Below are 19,382 nucleotides of genomic sequence, written 5' to 3'. Positions count from 1 at the left end.
GGGGATCCATGGGGGGATCCCTATCTCAGCGATTTAGCTCAGTGTGTGATCCTGGAGTCCCGGGATTGGGTCTCATGTCAGGCTCCTTGCATGGAGCTTGCTTCTCCCTCTGCCTATGTCTCTGCCTCTCTTTGTATATGTCTCATGAATAAATAAATAAAATCAGCTTTTTATTTGTTTCTCGCTGAATCTTTTATTATCTTGTTTTTTACTTTTTTTCTCTCTATAATGCATGTTTTCCAGCTTTTTCAACCCTGGAAATAACAATTCATTTTGGCAGTTAAGAAAGGTTTAAGCAGTATGAAATAACCTGTTAAGTTTTCTGTAATCTATCATTGGCAAACTATTGTTTGAATTAGGCTCTTTGACTGCAAGAATTCCTTTTATTTTAAGAATATGTGTGGACCCCCAGTCCCCAGTCAGGTGGTCAGGACTACCACTCATGCAGCTCTTGGGGAACCAAAAACCAGCACTTAAAATAAAGCTGAATGACGGAGAAAAAAAAAAAAAAAGAATATGTGTGGAATAATAAAGGCAGAATCAGAAACACACAAATCTAACCTCTTTTAAGGAGTCTGTGGCTGGATAGTTTTTCTGAATCTGAGGTAGCTCTGGTGATCACACAGCATAGGATCTTTGATCTTCACACTATTATTTAATCATTAACAGTTGATTCAGTTGTTCTCATAGGGTGACACACCTTCCCTTCTCTGATGATCCGAGACCTCCAGTGCTAAAGCTGGGCAGTTCTAGGCAAAGTGGGAGACTCAACTACTGAATCACCCAGGTGCCTCACAAAATCAGTTTCACTGAGCTGAAATCAAGGTGTCAGCAGGGCCCCTTCCACAAATTCTAGGAGAAAATTTGATCGTTGACTCTTTAGTTTTTGGTGTCTGTTGGCATTTCTTTGCTTTTGGCTATATCATACCAATCCCTGCTTCCATCTTTACATCACCTTCTCTTCTTCTGTATGCCAAATCTTCCTCTCTTTCTCTCTCATAAGGACAATTGGGATGGCATTTAGGGCCAATGTGGATAATCTAAAATTATCTCAAGATAATATCTCTAAAGGCTTGATATCTGCAAAGGCCTTTTTTCCCTATAAAGTAGCATTTACAGTTTTCAGGGATTAGGACCTGGTCTTTGAGTGTATATTATTATTCAGCCTATTACAGTCCTCATGGCTGGTCTTTGAAAGGGTCTTTAGGTTGAGGTTTGATGAAGGGTTATGGTAATGATAGAGAAATTGAAAAACTATAATGTATATTTCAGCCGTTGGACCAGTTGAAATATTTTGTTTATGGGACTAAAATCAATCTGTGACTCTAATAGAGTTTTGGAGTTGATGGGAGAAGAAGATTATCCTTATTTCAGATCTGTTACAATGGGTATTTTGAATCCTTAGTCACATTTTGCAAGCAATAACATTTACCATACTTGGTAATGAGTAAGACCAGACATATGTGTGGCTCTGTATTTTCCATAACCTCAGCTGCACATGTATCTCTTTTTGCAATAAGATTATCTCTATCTGGACCCCTTTAGCCACTCTGCTAACCCAATTTAGAGGTCCTCCTTTTAGCAGAATAAAGAGTAATGTTTCAGGCTGATTTTTCTGCCTGGAGATGTAGACCTTTAGAAGCAAGAATGAAACAGAGGTGATACACTGTAAGTAAACTGCACTGGTAGTGAGAGTGTTTTTATCCCTAGCTCACTATTAGTAAAAATCAAGGTGTTTATTATTTATAGTTGTAAATCATGGTTATGATTTGCCTTCAAGGGAGAATTGGTATCATTAAACTTTTACTGGATGGGTTAGAACTGGTCCTGGTTTTGCCATAATTTTACTGAATAGTATAGTAGGGATATGCTTTTCTTCCACATGATATAGAGCTCAGCCTAAAAAAAAAAAAAATCATACTTTGTTCATTTCTGTATTTTCTTTAAGGGAACATTTCGTGCAGATTTGTGAAAAATAGGTAGGCTATGATTCTCTGAAAAAATCAAAATAGGTGCTTACTAAAATTACTAGATAGAAGGAATGAACACAAAGTCAATGTATTTAATATTAATACTTATTATCAGCTGTTACTTGGAGTACTTGAAACAAATGGGGTGAGATGTTTGAATTTGTGTTCTGAATTAACTTAGAAAGGCTTTCTGGAAGAAGGGGGATTTGAAAAAAGACTTAAGAGCTACAGTCTTCCAGTTAGGGGTGAAGAAGGGATTCTTGTAAATAGGAAAAAAGAATTTAGAGGGACTGGGAATGGAGTCTTCTGGCAAGGAGTGACCAAAGTGATTAGGCATGCAAGGACTAGTTGAAGAAATAACTCCTTATTGAGAGCATGAATGGAAGGTAAGGAATGTATCTGCTCAATCATTTCTAAGTTTATTAATTCAGACTTTTTATCCTGATAAAGGTTCTGATATTTTTGTGTATACTCTTAATACAAAGTGTATGTTGTTAAAAAAATTTTTGAATAACAGAACTTAAATCAAGTTATGAAATACAGTATTTTAGAGTAATGAAAATCATGTTGTAAAAATACTATCAGCAGACAAAGTCTCCTTTGCAGATAATCCTCTTGTCTTAGGTCTGGCTTTTTTTAATAATAGGGGCCTGTTTTCCTGTTGGAACACTTGGTGAATTTGGTATTAAAACTTTAGCCTGTTTTTGTTTGCTCTTTCTTCCCTTTGCCTGGCAGCTTAGTCAAACCATGAAACAGGCCCGTCACCGGCTGGCATCCTTTAAGACTGTGAATAAAAAAAATGCATCAATGTTCCCAGATGGTAGAAGGAAAACCTTTCCCCCTCAAGAGGTAAATTCATTTCTAATAAATTGTTTTAAAAAGTACAGATAAAGATTTATTTATATCTCGACAGTATTGAGAACTGTAAAAATTGTTGGAAATAACCTGAAATATCCAAATAGTAGGGAATGGTTAAAAAATTACAGTGTATCTATGTATACCCATTTTAAAAATTATCATGCTTCAGAGAATATATGAAAACAAGGGAAAGTGTGGTACAAAGTTAAGTGAAAAAAGTAGGATACAAGATTATATACAGTATATTCTCAATTGAAAAAACTTTATTCGGCCAATATTTATGGAATGTCTATAGTTGCCAGGCATTGTTCTAGAAGCAGGACTTTTAGAATGGAGAAAAGATAGACAAAGATCGCTCAAGGAGCTTCTGTGCTAGTAGGGAAGCAAATAATAAGCAAATAAATGTAGAATATAATTTCAAATGATAAATGCTATAAAAAAATAAAGCTAAATAAAGAGATAGGGACTGATGCTATGTGCAGAGATGAAAGCCTGGAAAGAAATGGACCCAGAAGTTAATACTGATTATTTCTTGTTAGCACTAATTCAAAATACAAGGTTAGAATGAATAATTGGAACCTAAATGTGGAACTAGACTTAAAAGGATATTTAAGGGTATACTTGTAAAATGCCATTGTTCTGTGCCTGTTTATTTCAGTGTTCACAAATTTGGATGCTAAAAACAAACTCCTGTATTTTCTTTTTTTTTTTTTTTTTAAGGATTTTATTTATTTGAGAGAGAAAGAGCACAAGCATAGTGTGGGGGGTGAGGGGGAGGGAGAGGCAGAAGGAGAGGGAGAAGCACAGAGTAGGGAGCCAATATGGGGCTCAGTCCCAGGATCCTGATATCATGACTCAAGCCGAAGGCAGATGGCAGACACCTAACTGCCTGAGCTACCCAGGCACCCCCAAACTCATGTATTTTCCCGTGGTTACTCATTTTGGCATTAATTTCAAGTTTTGATAACATCTAGTAAAATGGACCATTTCATCCTTTTTGCTCTTTTTTTTTTTTTTTTTGGCCATTATCACCTCTGTCTCTTATTTACTTCTTTCTTAGTTTTGCTTCCTAAATATGTATATATATAGTTATATATATACATACATATGTAACTATATATATATAGTTTTTTCCTTACGTGTCTCAACAGAACCATCAAAAACATTTGTCTCTTATATGTTTGCAGTTTGTAGAATACTAACCTATAATGCTTCCCTCTTCAGTGATAATTAAGACATTTATAGTTAAATATAAAAAACAAGCGGGCATGGGTGTATATTACATATGGCATTTCATCCTAGATGCATTTAGTATGGTTACCTTTTTCTAGCATTGCCTTGTTATGATTCTCAAGATAGAGTTTCTTTTGTACCTAAATTCTTCTAAATGGCTTAGTTTTTTTTTTTTTTTTTTTACAATTTTCATACCTGTGGTTTTGGCAACTACATTTTGTGCCATTGGACTGACTCCAGAGTATGGTTAGATGAAGTGATTGGACACATTCTAGTAAACCAGAAAAAAAAGGGTTATCAGATCCTAGACACTCCTATTTTATATTGTGTGGAACATTTTCAAACCTTTCAGTTGATGTTTTTCCAGAAAAAGTACTGTTTACAGGTCTGACTGAAATAATCATTCAGTAGAAGGGAAAAGGATTAAGTCTAAGATAACATCCTGTTTAAACCAGTTTTGTATGACAAAGATGCCATTTAAATGTAGTTCATTATGATGATGGTGATGATCAATTCAGACTCACTGCAGCTTCCAAAGAATGCATGTGTATTTTTCAGCTAACACATTGGAAACAAATCTATTCCATAGAAATGAGAATGATCTTATTTCTTATATCATGTATGTGGTCTTTCCCTTAAATCTGAATAGTTTTCTAGCCCCTCAGTTGTGTGAAGTGGAAATCTGCCAGTCAGAAAGGACACAATCAATAACCTGGTTGAACTCTGGTTTCATTTCCTTGTTAGACTTATTTTTACTGACCTTAGAATCTGTCTGGTTGTTATTGTTATTCCAGATTTAGAGATACAAATAGAAGATACAGTTGCTTGCATACTGTTAGGTCACCAAGACAAAATCATAAGCCTCCTAAAATTGTCATTGGTGGGGATAGGCATAAATTGTCATTTATAAAGTTAATATATTCTCTTACCAGTCTATTTTACTCCATGTTTGATGTGTGAGTGATTTGTTTGTAAATCTGAAGTAGACCTCACTATTTGTTTTTCTTTATTCTTTATTCAACCACTATAATCTGCTAAAATCATTCCAGATCTTCCTAAAAACTCAACTTAGTATCATGAGCATATTACTTTCTCTAGACCATTTATATTTGTATTAATTTTTTTTCCAGAAAGCACTTTGTAGTAAACCATCACCCCTCAAATATAGGAACAAGAGGACAGTTGACCTTTAGGTCCATCAAGATCTTTGGTCTTTTCACTACTTTGTATTACCAGAAATTTGTAGAAAATCAGGAAAGGAAATGTAAAGAATAGAGGGGAAAGATAATGGCTTGTTAGAGCCATCTACAGCTAATTAAGTTTGGGTTTAAGGGTTAAGATTGGTTTTTTTTTATGATTTTATTTATTTAAGAGAGAGAACATGTGCAAGAGAGCGAGATCAGGAGCAGGGACAGAGAGGGAGAAGCAGACTCCTCACTGTGCAGGGAGCCCCAATGCAGGGCTCAATCCCAGGACCCAGGGATCATGACTTGAGCTGGAGGCAGATGCTTAACTGACTGAGCCACCCAGGCACCGCTAAGGGTTAAGATTCTAATGTCCAGTATTGGTTTTTTTCTAAGTTTTGAGATATAATTTATATATCACACAATTCATTCATTTAAAGTAATACATTTCAGTGATTTTTTTGGTATATTCACAGGTTTATACAACTGTCCACATAATCTAATTTAGAACAATTTCTTCACCTCTAAAAGAAACCCTATCCCCATTAGCTATCACTTCCCATACCCTCCTTTCCCTACTCCTAGTCCTAAGCAACCACTCATCTACTTTCTGTCTCTATAGATTTGCTTATTCTAAACATTTCATCTAAATGGAAACATATAACATATAATATATATTTGAGACATTTTGCCTGGACACTTCCCTCGTCTCCATTAATTATTTCATTAATAATATATATAATAAATCATATAATGGTCATTTGTGACTGGCTTCTTTCACTTTGCATAATGTTTTATGTTGTCGAATATATCAGTACTTCATTCCTTTTTATTGCTGAATAATGTTCCTTTTATGGCTATATCACATTTGGTATATCCATCCATCAGTTGATGGCTTGGCTTTTATGAATAACTGCTACAAACAGTTGTGTACATGTTTTTGTGTGGATATTCATTTCTTTAGTAATAGAATTTTGGGGTCATAGGCTAACTATGGTTAGTATTTTGAGGAACTGCCAGGCTATTTCCCATCAGCAATATATGTGGGCTCCGATTTCTTCACATCCTCTCCAATACTTATTATTGTCCATATTTTTTATTATAACTGTCCTACTGATGTGAAGTGATATCTCACTGTATTTTTTTTCTTAAAGATTGTATTTATTTATTCATGAGAAACACAGAGAGAGAGGCAGAGACACAGGCAGAGGGAGAAGCAGGCTCCATGCAGGGAGCCGGATGTGGGACTCGATCCCGGGTCTCCAGGATCATGCCCTCGGCTGAAGGCGGCGCTAAACCGCTGGGCCACCAGGGCTGCCCTCTCACTGTATTTTTGATTTGTGTTTCCCTGATGACTTATGATCTTGAGTATCTTTTCACATGCTTATTGCCCATTTACATGTCTCTTAGGGAGAAAATGTCTATTCATATGTGGTGCTGATTTTTTAATTGGGTTATTTGATTTTTACTGAGTTATAAGGGTTCTTTATATATTTTGGATACATGTCTTATCAGATAGATGATTTGCAAGTATTTTCTTCCATTCTGTAGGTTGTCATTTCACTTTCTTAATGCTATCATTTCTGAAAAATTTTTAATTTTGGTGTAGTTCAACTTACCTATTTTTCTTTTGTTGCTTGTGCTTTTGATCTAGTATCTGATAAACCATTGCTTAATCCAAAGTCATCAATATTTTCTACTATGTGTCCTTCTAAAACTTATAATTTTAGTCCTTAAACTAAGGTCTAAAACCTATTTTGAGTGAATTTTTGTATGCGGTACTGAGGAAGTATTTTAATTCTTTTGCATGTGGATATCCACTTGTCGCAGTACCATTTGTTGGAAAACTTCTTTCTCTGTTGGATTTTCTTGGCACTCTTGTTGAAAACCAGTTGACTGAGGGTTTTTTGATGTCTTAGTATTATCTTCTGAGACCCATAAACATGGGATGCCTTTCCATTTATTTAGATCTTTTTAAATTTCTTTCAACTGTTTTATAGTTTTCATTATATAGTCTTAATGCTTCTTTTGTAATGTCATGTTTTTATAATACTTGATTATATTGACCTACTAAATTATCCTAATAGTGTGCTGAAGCCTAAGATTTTATTGTAATCACATTGTTTCTACCTATAATAGATACTTTTTTACTGTTGTTGATTGTGTGTTTGTAGGAACCTGACTCTGAGGAATCTTCATCTACTACGGTAGATAAGAGAGAGAAAGAAAATTTGTTTTGGGGACAGCAGCAGGATCTCCTTTCTGAAGACAGGGAGAAACCTTTCAGCAGAGTTCAGGTAAAGCAGAGTGAAAGGAGATAGTATAATAGAAATTAAACTAAGTGTGATTTAGACTAGGGATGCCATATTGTTGTACTGGTTTGGGATTATAGATTTAGGTTCTGTTAAGTCAAGCAAAGATTGTATTTTCCCATTTTATTTTAGTAATTTGTTTGACTATCATATTTTTTTTTTAGATTTTATTTATCTATTTGAGAGAATGAGCACAAGAGTGAGAGAGAAAGCACAAGCAAGGGGAGGGGCAGAGAGAGAGGGAGAAGCAGACTCCCCACTGAGCAGGGAGCCCAATGTGGGGCACAATCCTAGGAACCTGGGATCGTGACCTGAGCTGAATGAAGGTAGACACTTAACCGACTGAGCCACCCAGGTGCCCCTGACTACCATATCTCTTTGAGATTATTTTAGTAATCTTATGGAGAACCTATAGTATGGCTACTACCTGGCTTTCTATATCTGGTGTTTATGTTCACTTTTAGAAAGTACAGTTCAAAAATCCATTATTTGCTGTGATGAAAGAGGAAGAGCAAAAGCAATTAGATCTTCAGGACCTTCAGGATATTCTGCCGGAAGCCCAGGATTATCTTGCAGAAGCCCAAGGTGATCTGCTGGAAACCCAGAGTGATTTGACAGGAGTCCAGAATGTTGAGCTAGAAGCTGAGAGTGTTGAACCAAGGCTCAGTATCCAGCCTATTGATCCAGAAAACCAAGCTGTTGAGCCCGAGGCCCAGGCCATTGAGCCTAAAGTCCAGGATGTTAAGATAGAAACTCAGGGTATTTTGCCAGAAGCCCAGAATATTGAACTAGAAGATGAGAGTATTATGTCCAAAGTCCAGGATTTGCTACCCAAAGAACAGTCTGTTCTTCCCAAAGACCAGAATATTCTACCCAGATGTCAGGACCAGGACTTTCTACTTAAAGACCGGGATTTTCTACCCAAGGACCAGAATATTCTACCCAGATGTCGGGACCAGGACTTCCTACCTAAAGACCAGGATTTTCTACCTAAAGACAAGAATATTGAATCCATATTTCAGGACCAGGATTTATTACCCAAAGACCAGCATTTTCTACCCAGGGATCAGGTAAAATAGAGTGGAAAGGAGATAAAACAAAAAGAAATAGCTACTTAAATTTTGGAGTGGGGTTTGCAAGCACTAAATTACAGCTGATTTGGAGTCATAGTTGGGAAAAATAGTTTCCTCATTAATTTCTCAGAAGTCTAGGGTTCTTATTAATTGTTAAAGTATTATCAGTAGCACATTACCCCTGGCCATTTACTTTTTTTTTTTTTTTTTTGACCTTTATTAGAAAAATATTTCTGGCAGCCATTATCTGCTTTGACAGCTGAAAGATGGAAAAAGGAGTGGCCCACAAGTGTGGGGCAGTATTTTTTACTATTCAGGTTCCAAGGCCAGCCCTCCACCAGAGATCAGCTAGGCCAAAAATAAGAACCAAGGGATCAGCAGGAAGTAAATTATGGGCTTATGTGAAAAGGAGTCTACTGTTTTCTTTTCTTTTTATATCATGTTCAGTTGTATTCTGACCTCAGTTAATGCCAGAATTCTCACTGCAGCCTCAAGTATTACTGGTTAACCTGTATTTCTTAACTGAACAATTGATATCTTGTGTTTGTTCTTTCTTTAGAAAGCAGGTTTGAAGCAGGGAGCATCAATTTTGTTAGGCCCAAGAGAGAGAGAGGCATTTCCTCTGGCTGTCCATCAGGACCTTCAACACAGGCATCAAGATCAGGCCTCCATCATGGACAAGGTAGAACAGAAAAAGGAGAGAGACCAGCAGGAACTGAATTGTTCAGGGTTTAGTTGGGAACTTGCAAAGGTTGTTCTCAGCTAGACTTTGGAAATGACAAAAAGTATGGCTTTCGGTTTTATTCCATATTTCACATTATCTCGAGTTAAAAAAATTACTGTAAGGCTCTCAATAAAGCCTATAGCACTATTACTATCGTATTATTGCTGCTGGACAATTTACAGTCCGTGTTTTTGTTTTCTTTCAGAAAGTACGCTTCAAGGAGTCATACTCTGATATGTCAAGTGAGGAAGAGAGGGAAGGCTTTTCTGTGGCAGGTCATCAGTATCTGCCTCCCAACCTCCAGGACCAGACCTTCATCAGAGATCAGGTAAAGCAGAATAAAAAGGAAATAAACACGAAATAAAATAACTGGATTGTACATATTCTCGGTAATAGGTAAAGTGTAGGGACAGGTGCAAAGACCCTGGTCTGATGACCTATACCAGTCAAATCAATTCTGTCATTCAGAAGGTTGATAAATCACATTCGTATTCTCTTATGGAATCAGACTATTTTAGCTTACTAAGATTATGCTACAACTTCTGCTGGAGCCCACAGTATTACCACAAACCCACTGTCCCCACACGAGCAGTGTAGGAAGATGTGGCAAATCTTAAATTACGAAACATATGGGGAGTTTGTTAAGACTGTTCTGTACATGGCTTAGGAGTAAAAATTCAGGTCTACAGAGTTGGGCTAAAAGTGTTACATCCTTAAAAAAATAGCATAAAATAAAAACATTATATCCTTGTTCAAGTTAAAATGTATCAGAATATCTCACCTGGTACCATTTCCCTGGAGTTGTCATTGAGACCTACAGTATCCTAGGTAGTATGTTGCCCTGGTCAGACAGTTTGGTTTCTATTTTTATTCCTTTAGAACTTGTTTTTCAAGCAAATGGCATCTTTTATGAGAGCAGAGGGAATAAGTGATGAATTGGCTCTGGAGTATCAGCAGTGTGCTAAACCTAAAACCCAGGACCGAGCCTCCCTTAGAGAGGAGGTAGAGCAGAATACAGGGGGAACACTGTCTCCTTCATAAAAGAGTAACGGAGGTGAAAGTACTTAAGATTCGGGTTGGAGCTTATCAAGCTAGTTTACATGTAGGCTACATAGAATTAGAGCTGCCAGAGTGAGGCTAAGAGCAGAACATCTTCAGTTATTTCAAAATGTGCCTGAACCTAAAGTCTGTCCAGGTGGGAAAGCATATATCTGTCCTTTGGGTTGACCAAGAGGCAGGGTTTGTGTAATACTAATTGGTTAACAGCAAATCGTTCTGCATAAATTCACATCCTGGAGCATACTTGGCTTTCTGCATTTAGTCTTATGAATACTGAAGGGCTTCTAATCTTGGCCAACTGAAGCGATACACCAAAACCAGATATGTAGTTTGCAAACCAGTTATGAGGAAGGATAAAACAAGCTGTTGACCACCTCAGAACTGCCTCAACTCTACCACCTTTAGTGTTCGTGTATGGAATTATTGGGGACATTTCATAGGATCCATGTGGAAATGACATAAGCTTGTTTCCTGGCTGTACCTTGGGAAAATGCTAGCAACATGATAAAAATACTACTTTGCTGCCTTACTTCTTCCAAACATACTATTGAATAAAAGTTACCCTATACAAAAGAAAAAAAAAAAAGTACCAGAATAATCTGGGATTTGCTTTAAAATAGTCCAGGAAAAATTGGGAAAAGAGACAGATGGAAAAAAGTGTTACTAATTATTGAAGTTGGGGCATGTGTATCTTGGGATTCACTATATTTTCTTTCCTACTTTGCTTTATATTTGGGGATTTTGTATTAACACATGCAAGCACACATGCACGCCAACTCTGTTATGTTACCCTCCTATAGTAGTATTTTGGAGTTGTCACTAATCATTTCTGCTTAGACAGTTTTGTATTTTGTTGTTCCTAGAGCAAGTATATCAAGCAACCCTCATCTTTTGAGAAATGGGAGATTGAAAGAAGACTGGCTTTTGGAGTACCACCGGTATGTTTCACCCAGTGTTTAAGATCTTGCCTCTCTTGGGGAATAAGTAGAGCAGAGTATAGTGAGGAATAAGTACCCCAGAATAAATTGCTTAGGTTTTGGCTCAAGTTTAACAGGGAAATATAGTAACTACTTAAGGGTTTAGTGTTAAGGCCAGTAAATAGTGAGCAAAACTATCCTGTTCTCCAGTTCTGTGATGTATCATACCATTCTGACCTGTTGAAACTCCTTCAGGCCTCTTCACTGAAGCTCTTACCATTGCCCTGGCATGATGCTCCTGCTTCAACAATTGTTATTCAATGTTTATGTTGTCTTTTAGCACAAGAACTATGGGCAGGCCTTACATAATATGACAGAGGAGAGATGGAGAAAGGAGTTATTTCTGGAGCCTCATGAATATGTTTTACGTGATACCCATGATCCAGGTTCTGCTGGACAGCAGGTAGATCAGAGTGTAGTAAACAGTAAATAGCAGAAAGTAAATTAGTTGGAGTTTGATCTGGGCTTGCTTCTAACAACAGTGCTACAGCTGTTAGTGTTATCTCTTGTTAATACTGTTAATAATATGAAAGCTTGCGTTCATTAGGCACTTTCTATAACCAAAGTTCTAGAACTTTGTATTCATTGTCTCATTTCTCATTCTCACAATATCTGGGGAGATAGACACTATAATTATCCTTGTTTTAGAAATGAAGAAACTTATGATTGCTTTGTGGATACAGCTAAGATCCCTAATAGTGGCAAGGAGTGTAAAGTCTTTTTTTATGCCATGATGTATCAGACTATTCTAATAGACCTGTATAGAGTATGTCAGGGCTGTCACTGCAGCCTATAGTATTTTTACTAGCATTATGTCACTGCTCACACCTTGGTGATTGCTTTTGTATTTTTTTAGAGCTTATGCTTCAGGCAGCAGCCATCTGTTGGGACATCTGAAAGATGGCAAGAGGATTTGCGTCTGGATGACCATCAGCATCTGCCACCCAAGCACCAAAGAGAGGCTTCCAGCAGAAGACAGGTAGGGTATGGGTAATGGAATTTATTTATTTATTTGTTTTTTTTGTGTGTTTTTTTTAATTTTTTAAAAAAGTTGAATTTGCCAACATATAGCATATAACACCCAGTGCTCATCCTGCCAAGTGCACTCCTCAGTGCCCATCACCCAGTCACCCCAACCCCCCACCCACCTCCCCTTTCACTACCCCTTGTTCATTTCCCAGAGTTAGGTGTCTCTCATGTTTTGTCTGGGTAATGGAATTTAGACAGGATTTTTGGCACCTACTGAGCTGGGAGTGGTAAGGCTGAGCAAAAAGCAGATTTCTTATTTTATGTCATAGTGTGTAAGATTTACCCTGACCTAAGATTACTTTAGTGCTTTCACTGAAACCTAGGATATTGTTAGGAGCACTTGCTGCCTGTTGGAAAATGTATGTTCTTTTGTAAGAGGTATATTTCTGATGGCCGGTGTCTTTTATGGCATGAGGGAAGAAGAAATGAGTGGTTTCTATGGGAGAGGGGTCAGGAAGATCTTCCACCCAATGGCCAGGCCTAGATCTCCGTCTGTAAGCTGGTAGAGCATAACATGGGATCACCAAGAAATAAACTGTTCAGAGTGTAGCCTGGAGCTTATTAGGGTTATATTGCCTAAGCTTTGATGTACTGAGCTAAGATCTATAGTTTTTCAAGAAAATGTTATAATAATGTGGCCCTCTGAGATTCCTCCATGGCTTAACTGAAGTCTAGTTTATTCCCACTAGGATTTATCACTGTCTGGATAATTTCTATCTTATGATTTTATGTTATTTTAACAACAGAGTCTTCAGGCAACCAGTGTTGTTAGGATATATAAAAGAGCTAAAGAGACATTTCCTCTTGGCTCTTTTAAGAGAGCAGAAGAAAAGGAGCATCAAGACAGAAAGTAGGATTTGGGCTGAGGTTTTCAGGACTGAACTGTAGCTCTCTGTCATTTTTAGCTTGTCTTTATGAGGCTGGCCTGAAGGTATGCTGTCATACATTGTCACTTAGATATCCTGGAGTATGCCAAATCTGTTGCATATGTCTTTTCCTTTCCCTGGATAGCCTTCTGTTTTTTAGTTCACAAAGCCAGTCCCTTCTCATCCTTCAGATTTCAGCATAAATGTTACGTCCTTGGAAAAGATTGTCCTGACCACCTTATCAAAAATAGGTCTCCTCTCTTCTGTTTTTCTCTATCCTTACATTCTCTTTCCTTCTCAGTGCACAAACCAATTTGTAATAATTTATTTATTTAACATGTTTTTCCACTGGTCTATAAGCTTTATGAAGAGAGATACCTCACCTAACGTGTTTACCAGTATGTGGGCAGCCTGTAGAGTACCTGATAGTCTGGTGCCTGGTACCTGTTAGTCTCTTCTTAAATATGTTTTGAATGAATTAATCAGACATTTATTCAACACCTTGTTAGGTGTTAGCCATTGTTTAGGCACTAAATATCAAAGATACAATTGTAAATCAGCCATAGAACTCAAATTTCAGAACTCAAATTTTTTTTTAAGTCTACAGAAGAGGGACTGATACATAAGCAGATAATTATGAAGCAACATAATTAATGGTAGAGGATGCATAGGGCATTAACTGAGCACAGAAGAGGCGTACCTAACTGTGATTGAGGGTGCTGCCTTGGTGGTTGGAACCTCTTCTTGTTCTTCCACCATACAAGCCCTGATTTCCTGGGTCAGTACTTTCCCTTTTTAGGCTCCTGAAATAACCCAGCCTTATCAGGAAAAACACGTCAATAGTATAGATTTAGATCATAGTCATACTCGGTTTACAGTCACAACTGCTTAGTCCCCTGTGCTGCTCCTTATCCTATGGCCCACACTAATGATTGTAAAGCTTAGATACCTTGTAAAGTTCTTGCTGCATCCTCATACTCAGACTTTCATGAAAAAAATAGAAGCCATCATGTGCTAATTCCCTCAGCCATTTGCTTTTTTGGCATTCTTACATATTCCTACTATCTCAGAAGAAGAGTTGTCTGTCTTTGGACCACATTCTGGATTCTCTTGCCATCCTTTCTTCTGTGTCCAATTTTGAATATTGTGAGACTCTGGCCTCTCTTGAAATCCTCTAAAGAATGTTACACTTTTTGTTTTGTTTGTCCTAGCAGGCAATCAACCTGGTTAAGTTTATATTATAAGGTCTTTCTCATCTTCTCTGAACAGTGGCTTGAATGTTAGTTCAATTTTCAAAGCCTTCATTATACTCCATTAGGTCCATCTTATGCAAGAGCAACTCCGAGGTGATTTGGGATTTTAAGCCAATTCATACACAGAGTTAAGGTATCCACTTTTCTAGCTCATTCCTCTTCAGGACACTCCACCCCTACGCTCTCCACTTAACTGCAGGCCACATTTCCTGGAATCTTTAGTTAGAATCAATGAGACAGACAGGCCCATAGTGAGCTTACTCCTTGCCCAGTGCTGAAAGTCCAGTTTCCCTTACTTTTTTGAAAGCAGAAAATGTTTTCATTTTTATTGTAGCAAAAGTAAACACAAAAAAATAACCCAAAATTCCAGAAAAAAACTACCATCTGTCTCTGCTATGTATCATTTTCAGATTTTATCTATAACAAATAATTTTAAAAATGAGGTATGCAGTCAATTCTTGTTATTTGTAGTAGTATATAAAGTTGCTACAAACACTGAATTGGTGAATACTAAACCATTGTTCCTAGGGGAGATACAGAGTTAGGATTTTGTGAGCCTCTGATCATGTTTTGGTCATTGACTAATACCTGACTTTATTTTATGTGAATTTCTGTTTTGTTTTTGTTTTTTTTTTTAAAGATTTTGTTTATTCATGAGAGACACAGAAAGAGAGGCAGGGACACAGACAGAAGGAGAAGCAGGCTGCTCAAGGGGAGCCCAATGCGGGACTTGATCCAGGTACTCCAGGATCACCATGCCAGAGCCAAAGGTGGATGCGCCCAACCACTGAGCCACCTAGGCGTCCCTGTGAATTTCTGTTTAAAGACATCTTATTGAATATATAATGTTGATTCATTAACATGGACTCTGAGCCAATAACACTATAGATTATTCCTGAATGAGCTTATTTAATATAAATATTTTATCTATAAAACACATCATAACCTTTTTATGCTTAGGAATACTAGATAGTACTTCAACACTGTGCTTGGGAGCCATTTTATCTTATTATATTTTTTATTTTTATTTGTTTTAAAAGATTATTTATTTTAGAAAGAGAGTAAGAGACCAAGCTGGGAGAAGGGCAGAGGGAGAGGGAGAGAAAACCTCAAACAGACTCCCTCCTTGAGCAGACTCCCCATTGAGCTTGGAGCCCAATTCGATGTGCGGCTTGATCCCAGGACCCTGAGATCATGACCTGAGCCAAAATCAAGAGTAGACTCTCATCTGACTGAGGTGCCCTGGAAGCCATTTTAAGTAGTGAGTGAAATCACCAACAAAAAAAGAGCACAAAAATGCAAAAACTTTGGCACTAAATAGACCTTGGAAAGAATACTTGGTTACAGTATGAAAGCTGAAACAAAAAGAGCAGAGCATCACTTTGTTCAGCCTCAGCTGGCAACATTCTTATCTGGTGACTCAAATTTCTCACAGCTCTGTACATGTCTATAAATGACCATAAAAGCATCACAAGTGTTAATTTTGGGATTACAAATAAATTTTGGTGAATAGGCAAATTCACAGATAAGGAACATAGAATGTTGAGGATTGACTCCGAATGATATAATCTATTTAAGTGTAAAAAGCAGTATTTTTGTATATTCAAAGTGTTGTGTAGAGTTTGCCACAATGAGTTTTAGAACAGTTTCATCATACCCTAAAAGTCCTTACTCATTAGCAGCCAATTCCTTTTTCCTCCACCCCTCAACCCTATGCAAACTACTAACCAATTTCTCTATAGTTGCCTTTTCTGGACATTTCATATAAACGGGACCACGGAATATATGGCCTTTTGTGACTGGCTTTTTTCACTTAGTGTAATGTTTTCAAAGTTCATTGACCTTGTAGCATATAGCAGTACTTTATCCCTATCATTAGATAACATTCCATGTTATACGTATAGCACATTTTATTTATCCACTCATCAATTAATGGACATTTGGATTGTTTCTACTTCTTGGCTATTATGAATAATGTTGCTTTGAATATTTGCGTACAAGTTTTTCTGTGGATATGTGTTTTCATTTCTCTTGAATATACTAAGGGGTGGAATTGCTGGGACATATGGTGACTCTATACTTAACCTTCTGAGGAACTGCCAAACTGTTTTCCAAAGCGGCTGCACTATTTTTCATTCCTTCCAACAATGTATGAGGGTTCTAATTTCTTCACATCCTCACTAGCACTTATTATCTGCCTTTTTATTTTATTTTTTATTTTTTTTTATCTGCCTTTTTAATTATGGCTATATTAATGAGTGTGAAGTGGTATCTCATGGTTTTGATTTACATTTCCCTGATGGTTAATGGTGAGCATCTTTTCATGTGCACATTGGCTATTTGTATATTTTTTCTTTGGAAAACTGCTTATTAGATTATCTGCCCAATTTGTAATTGAGTTATTTGTCTTTTGTGAATTCTTACTAGATTTTACATGATTTGCAAATGTTGTCTCCCATTTGGTAGACTTTTTGTTTTCTTGATGGTTTCCTTTGTAGCACAAAAGTTTTTAGTTTTAAAGAAGTCTAAGTTTACTTTTTCTTTTGTGGATTGTGCTTTTGATGTCATATCTAATAAACCACCTAATCCAGGATCATGAATATTTACTCTTTAAGAATTTTATATCTCTTATATTTAGGTCTGTGATCCATTTGGAGTTGATTTTCATATATGTATATGGTAGGAATCAAATTTTATTCTCTTACAAGTGGACATCCAGTTGTCCCAACATCATTTGTTAAAATGATTCTTCTTACCCATTGAGCACTCTTGCCAAAAATCAGTTGATTGTAAATATAATGGTTTATTTCTGAACTATCACTTCTGTTCCATTGATCTATAAGTCTATTCTTTTTTATTTTTTAAGCCTGTTTTTATGCCAGTACCATACCATCTTGATTACTGTAGTTTTGTAGTAAGTTTTGAGATTGGGAAGAGTGATTCCTCCAACTGTGTTCTGTTTCAAAACCATTTTAGCTATTCTGGGTCTCTTGCATTTGAATTTAAGGATCACTCTGTCAACTTCTATAAAAAAGTCATCTGAAATTTCAGTGGAGATTGCATTAAATCCGTTGATCAATTTGGAGAGTACTGCCATTCTATCAAGTCTTCCAACCCATGAACAGATGTCTTTTCATTCATTTAGACCTCCTTTAATTTCTTCCAACAATGTTTTGTAGGCGTCAGAGTATAAAATTTACACTAACTTTGTTAACTTTAAGTAATTTTTTTATGGCATTTTAAATGGATTTTTCCATTAATTTTATTTTCAAGTATAAAGAAGTACAATTGATTATTGTATGCTGATCTTATATCCTGCCACTTTGCTATAAGATACATAACTTTAAACTAAACAAAAAGTAATATTAAGGGCAACCTGGGTTGCTCAGTGATTTAGTGCCGCCTTCAGCCCAGGGTGTGATCCTGGAGTCCTGGGATCGAGTCCCATGTCAGGCTCCCTGCATGGAGCCTGTTTCTCCCTCTGCCTGTGTCTGTGCCTCTCTCTCATTCTCTCTCTCTCTCTCTCTCTCTCTCTCATGAATAAATAAATAAAATCTTTTTAAAAAAGTAATATTAAGCTTACATTTCTAAAAGTTAGAGGTCATACTTTGACCAATAACAAAGTAGGTGTACCAAGTTATGTCATAAGGCTTTTCTAGTAACATGGGGGGCGGAAATTAGCTAGTTTTAATCACTTGATGTTATAATATTTTCAGATTCTTATTTGAACTCATACCCACCAAAAGAGTTATATAAATTGAAAATGATTAGATTTGAGATAATAAGGAATCTGGCTTTATATCCTGGATTCAATCCTAGGCAAACTCAGATTTCAAGTGGCCACTTTAGAAGAACTTTTATTCTGAACTTTTTTTTTTTTCCTAATTTATTTGTGAGAGACACACAGAGAGAGGCAGACATAAGCAGAGGGAGCAACAGGCTCCCTGCAGGGAGCATGATGTAAAACTTGATCCTGGGACCCTGAGATCATGACCTGAGCCAAAGGGAGACACTCAACCACTGAGCCTAGGTGCCCCTCATTCTGAACATTTTGATTTGTTATTAATTGATCCATGTTTTTGACCTGAGTCATTTTCTTTAGTTTATTGGTTTTTATTTGGTTTATTCCTTCTGAATCTGTTTCTTTCATTCTTTTAGAATTTATTTTATTTTATTGATTTTTTATTTGTTTTTATCCAATTGAGGTTAAGGTTGAGGGAGAAAATCAATTGGTGAAGATATCAAAAGCATGTATAGGACTAACTTTTGGCAGTTTAGTCACTTTGTGTGACTGGACTTCTAACAGGTTTATGATGAATATCAATCAAGATTGAACACTGAATTCCAAACTCCCCTGACATTTCAGTCTGGAGTAGATCAAGAAGAAGACAAGAAAGAGGTATGTAATGATAATCGCTCTTGGACACCAATATTTCTACTATAATAGTACATGTGAAATTGGGAATAATTTCTTGTGTTCTTGCACATTAAGAGCTAATACTGCAAATTCCATGGATAAAGGCAAAGAAGTTACTTGAATCATTGTAATGTGTTGAACTTTTTTTTTTCAGGCTTCTAGGATTTAGGATACCTTAATGTAAGATCAGAGATCTGATCCTAGCGAATTTTTCCCATTAGTATGTATTTATCACAATAACTTAAAGGAAGAGTTTTAACTTATGACTTCCTTTTCATTTTTAAGATTTTATTTATTTATTCATGAGAGACACACAGAGACACAGGCAGAGGGAGAAGCAGGTTCCCTGAAGGGAGCCTGATGCAGGACTTGATCTCAGGACCCCGGGATCACACCCTGAGCCAAAGGCAAATAAATGCTCAGCCGC

At 36.7% G+C, this 19,382-nt stretch overlaps 1 protein-coding gene across 19 annotated transcripts in view; it reads left to right on the top strand.

Moving 5' to 3' along the window:
- Positions 1-19,382, top strand: part of CCDC15 (coiled-coil domain containing 15) — an 80,258-nt gene that overhangs the window by 9,749 nt on the left and 51,127 nt on the right. For 9 of the 19 annotated variants that reach the window (XR_003143415.3, XR_004815662.2, XM_025465073.3 and 6 more), the window contains 9 exons: positions 2,706-2,819; positions 7,420-7,542; positions 8,022-8,627; positions 9,190-9,312; positions 9,560-9,682; positions 11,277-11,351; positions 11,671-11,793; positions 12,247-12,369; positions 18,845-18,937. Coding sequence is in view for 16 of the 19 variants with exons in the window: in XM_025465073.3 (XP_025320858.2) it covers positions 2,706-2,819; positions 7,420-7,542; positions 8,022-8,627; positions 9,190-9,312; positions 9,560-9,682; positions 11,277-11,351; positions 11,671-11,793; positions 12,247-12,369; positions 18,845-18,937 (1,503 nt within the window). In the remaining 3 variants the exon portion in view is untranslated. The remainder of the gene's footprint in view (positions 1-2,705; positions 2,820-7,419; positions 7,543-8,021; positions 8,628-9,189; positions 9,313-9,559; positions 9,683-11,276; positions 11,352-11,670; positions 11,794-12,246; positions 12,370-18,844; positions 18,938-19,382) is intronic. The other 10 variants (XR_003143416.3, XM_025465068.3, XM_049109806.1 and 7 more) reach the window with 7 other exon arrangements.

This window comes from Canis lupus, chromosome 5 (genome assembly GCF_003254725.2).
Source record: "Canis lupus dingo isolate Sandy chromosome 5, ASM325472v2, whole genome shotgun sequence".
NCBI lineage: Eukaryota > Metazoa > Chordata > Mammalia > Carnivora > Canidae > Canis > Canis lupus.
This window is presented reverse-complemented; position numbering and strand designations above follow the sequence as displayed.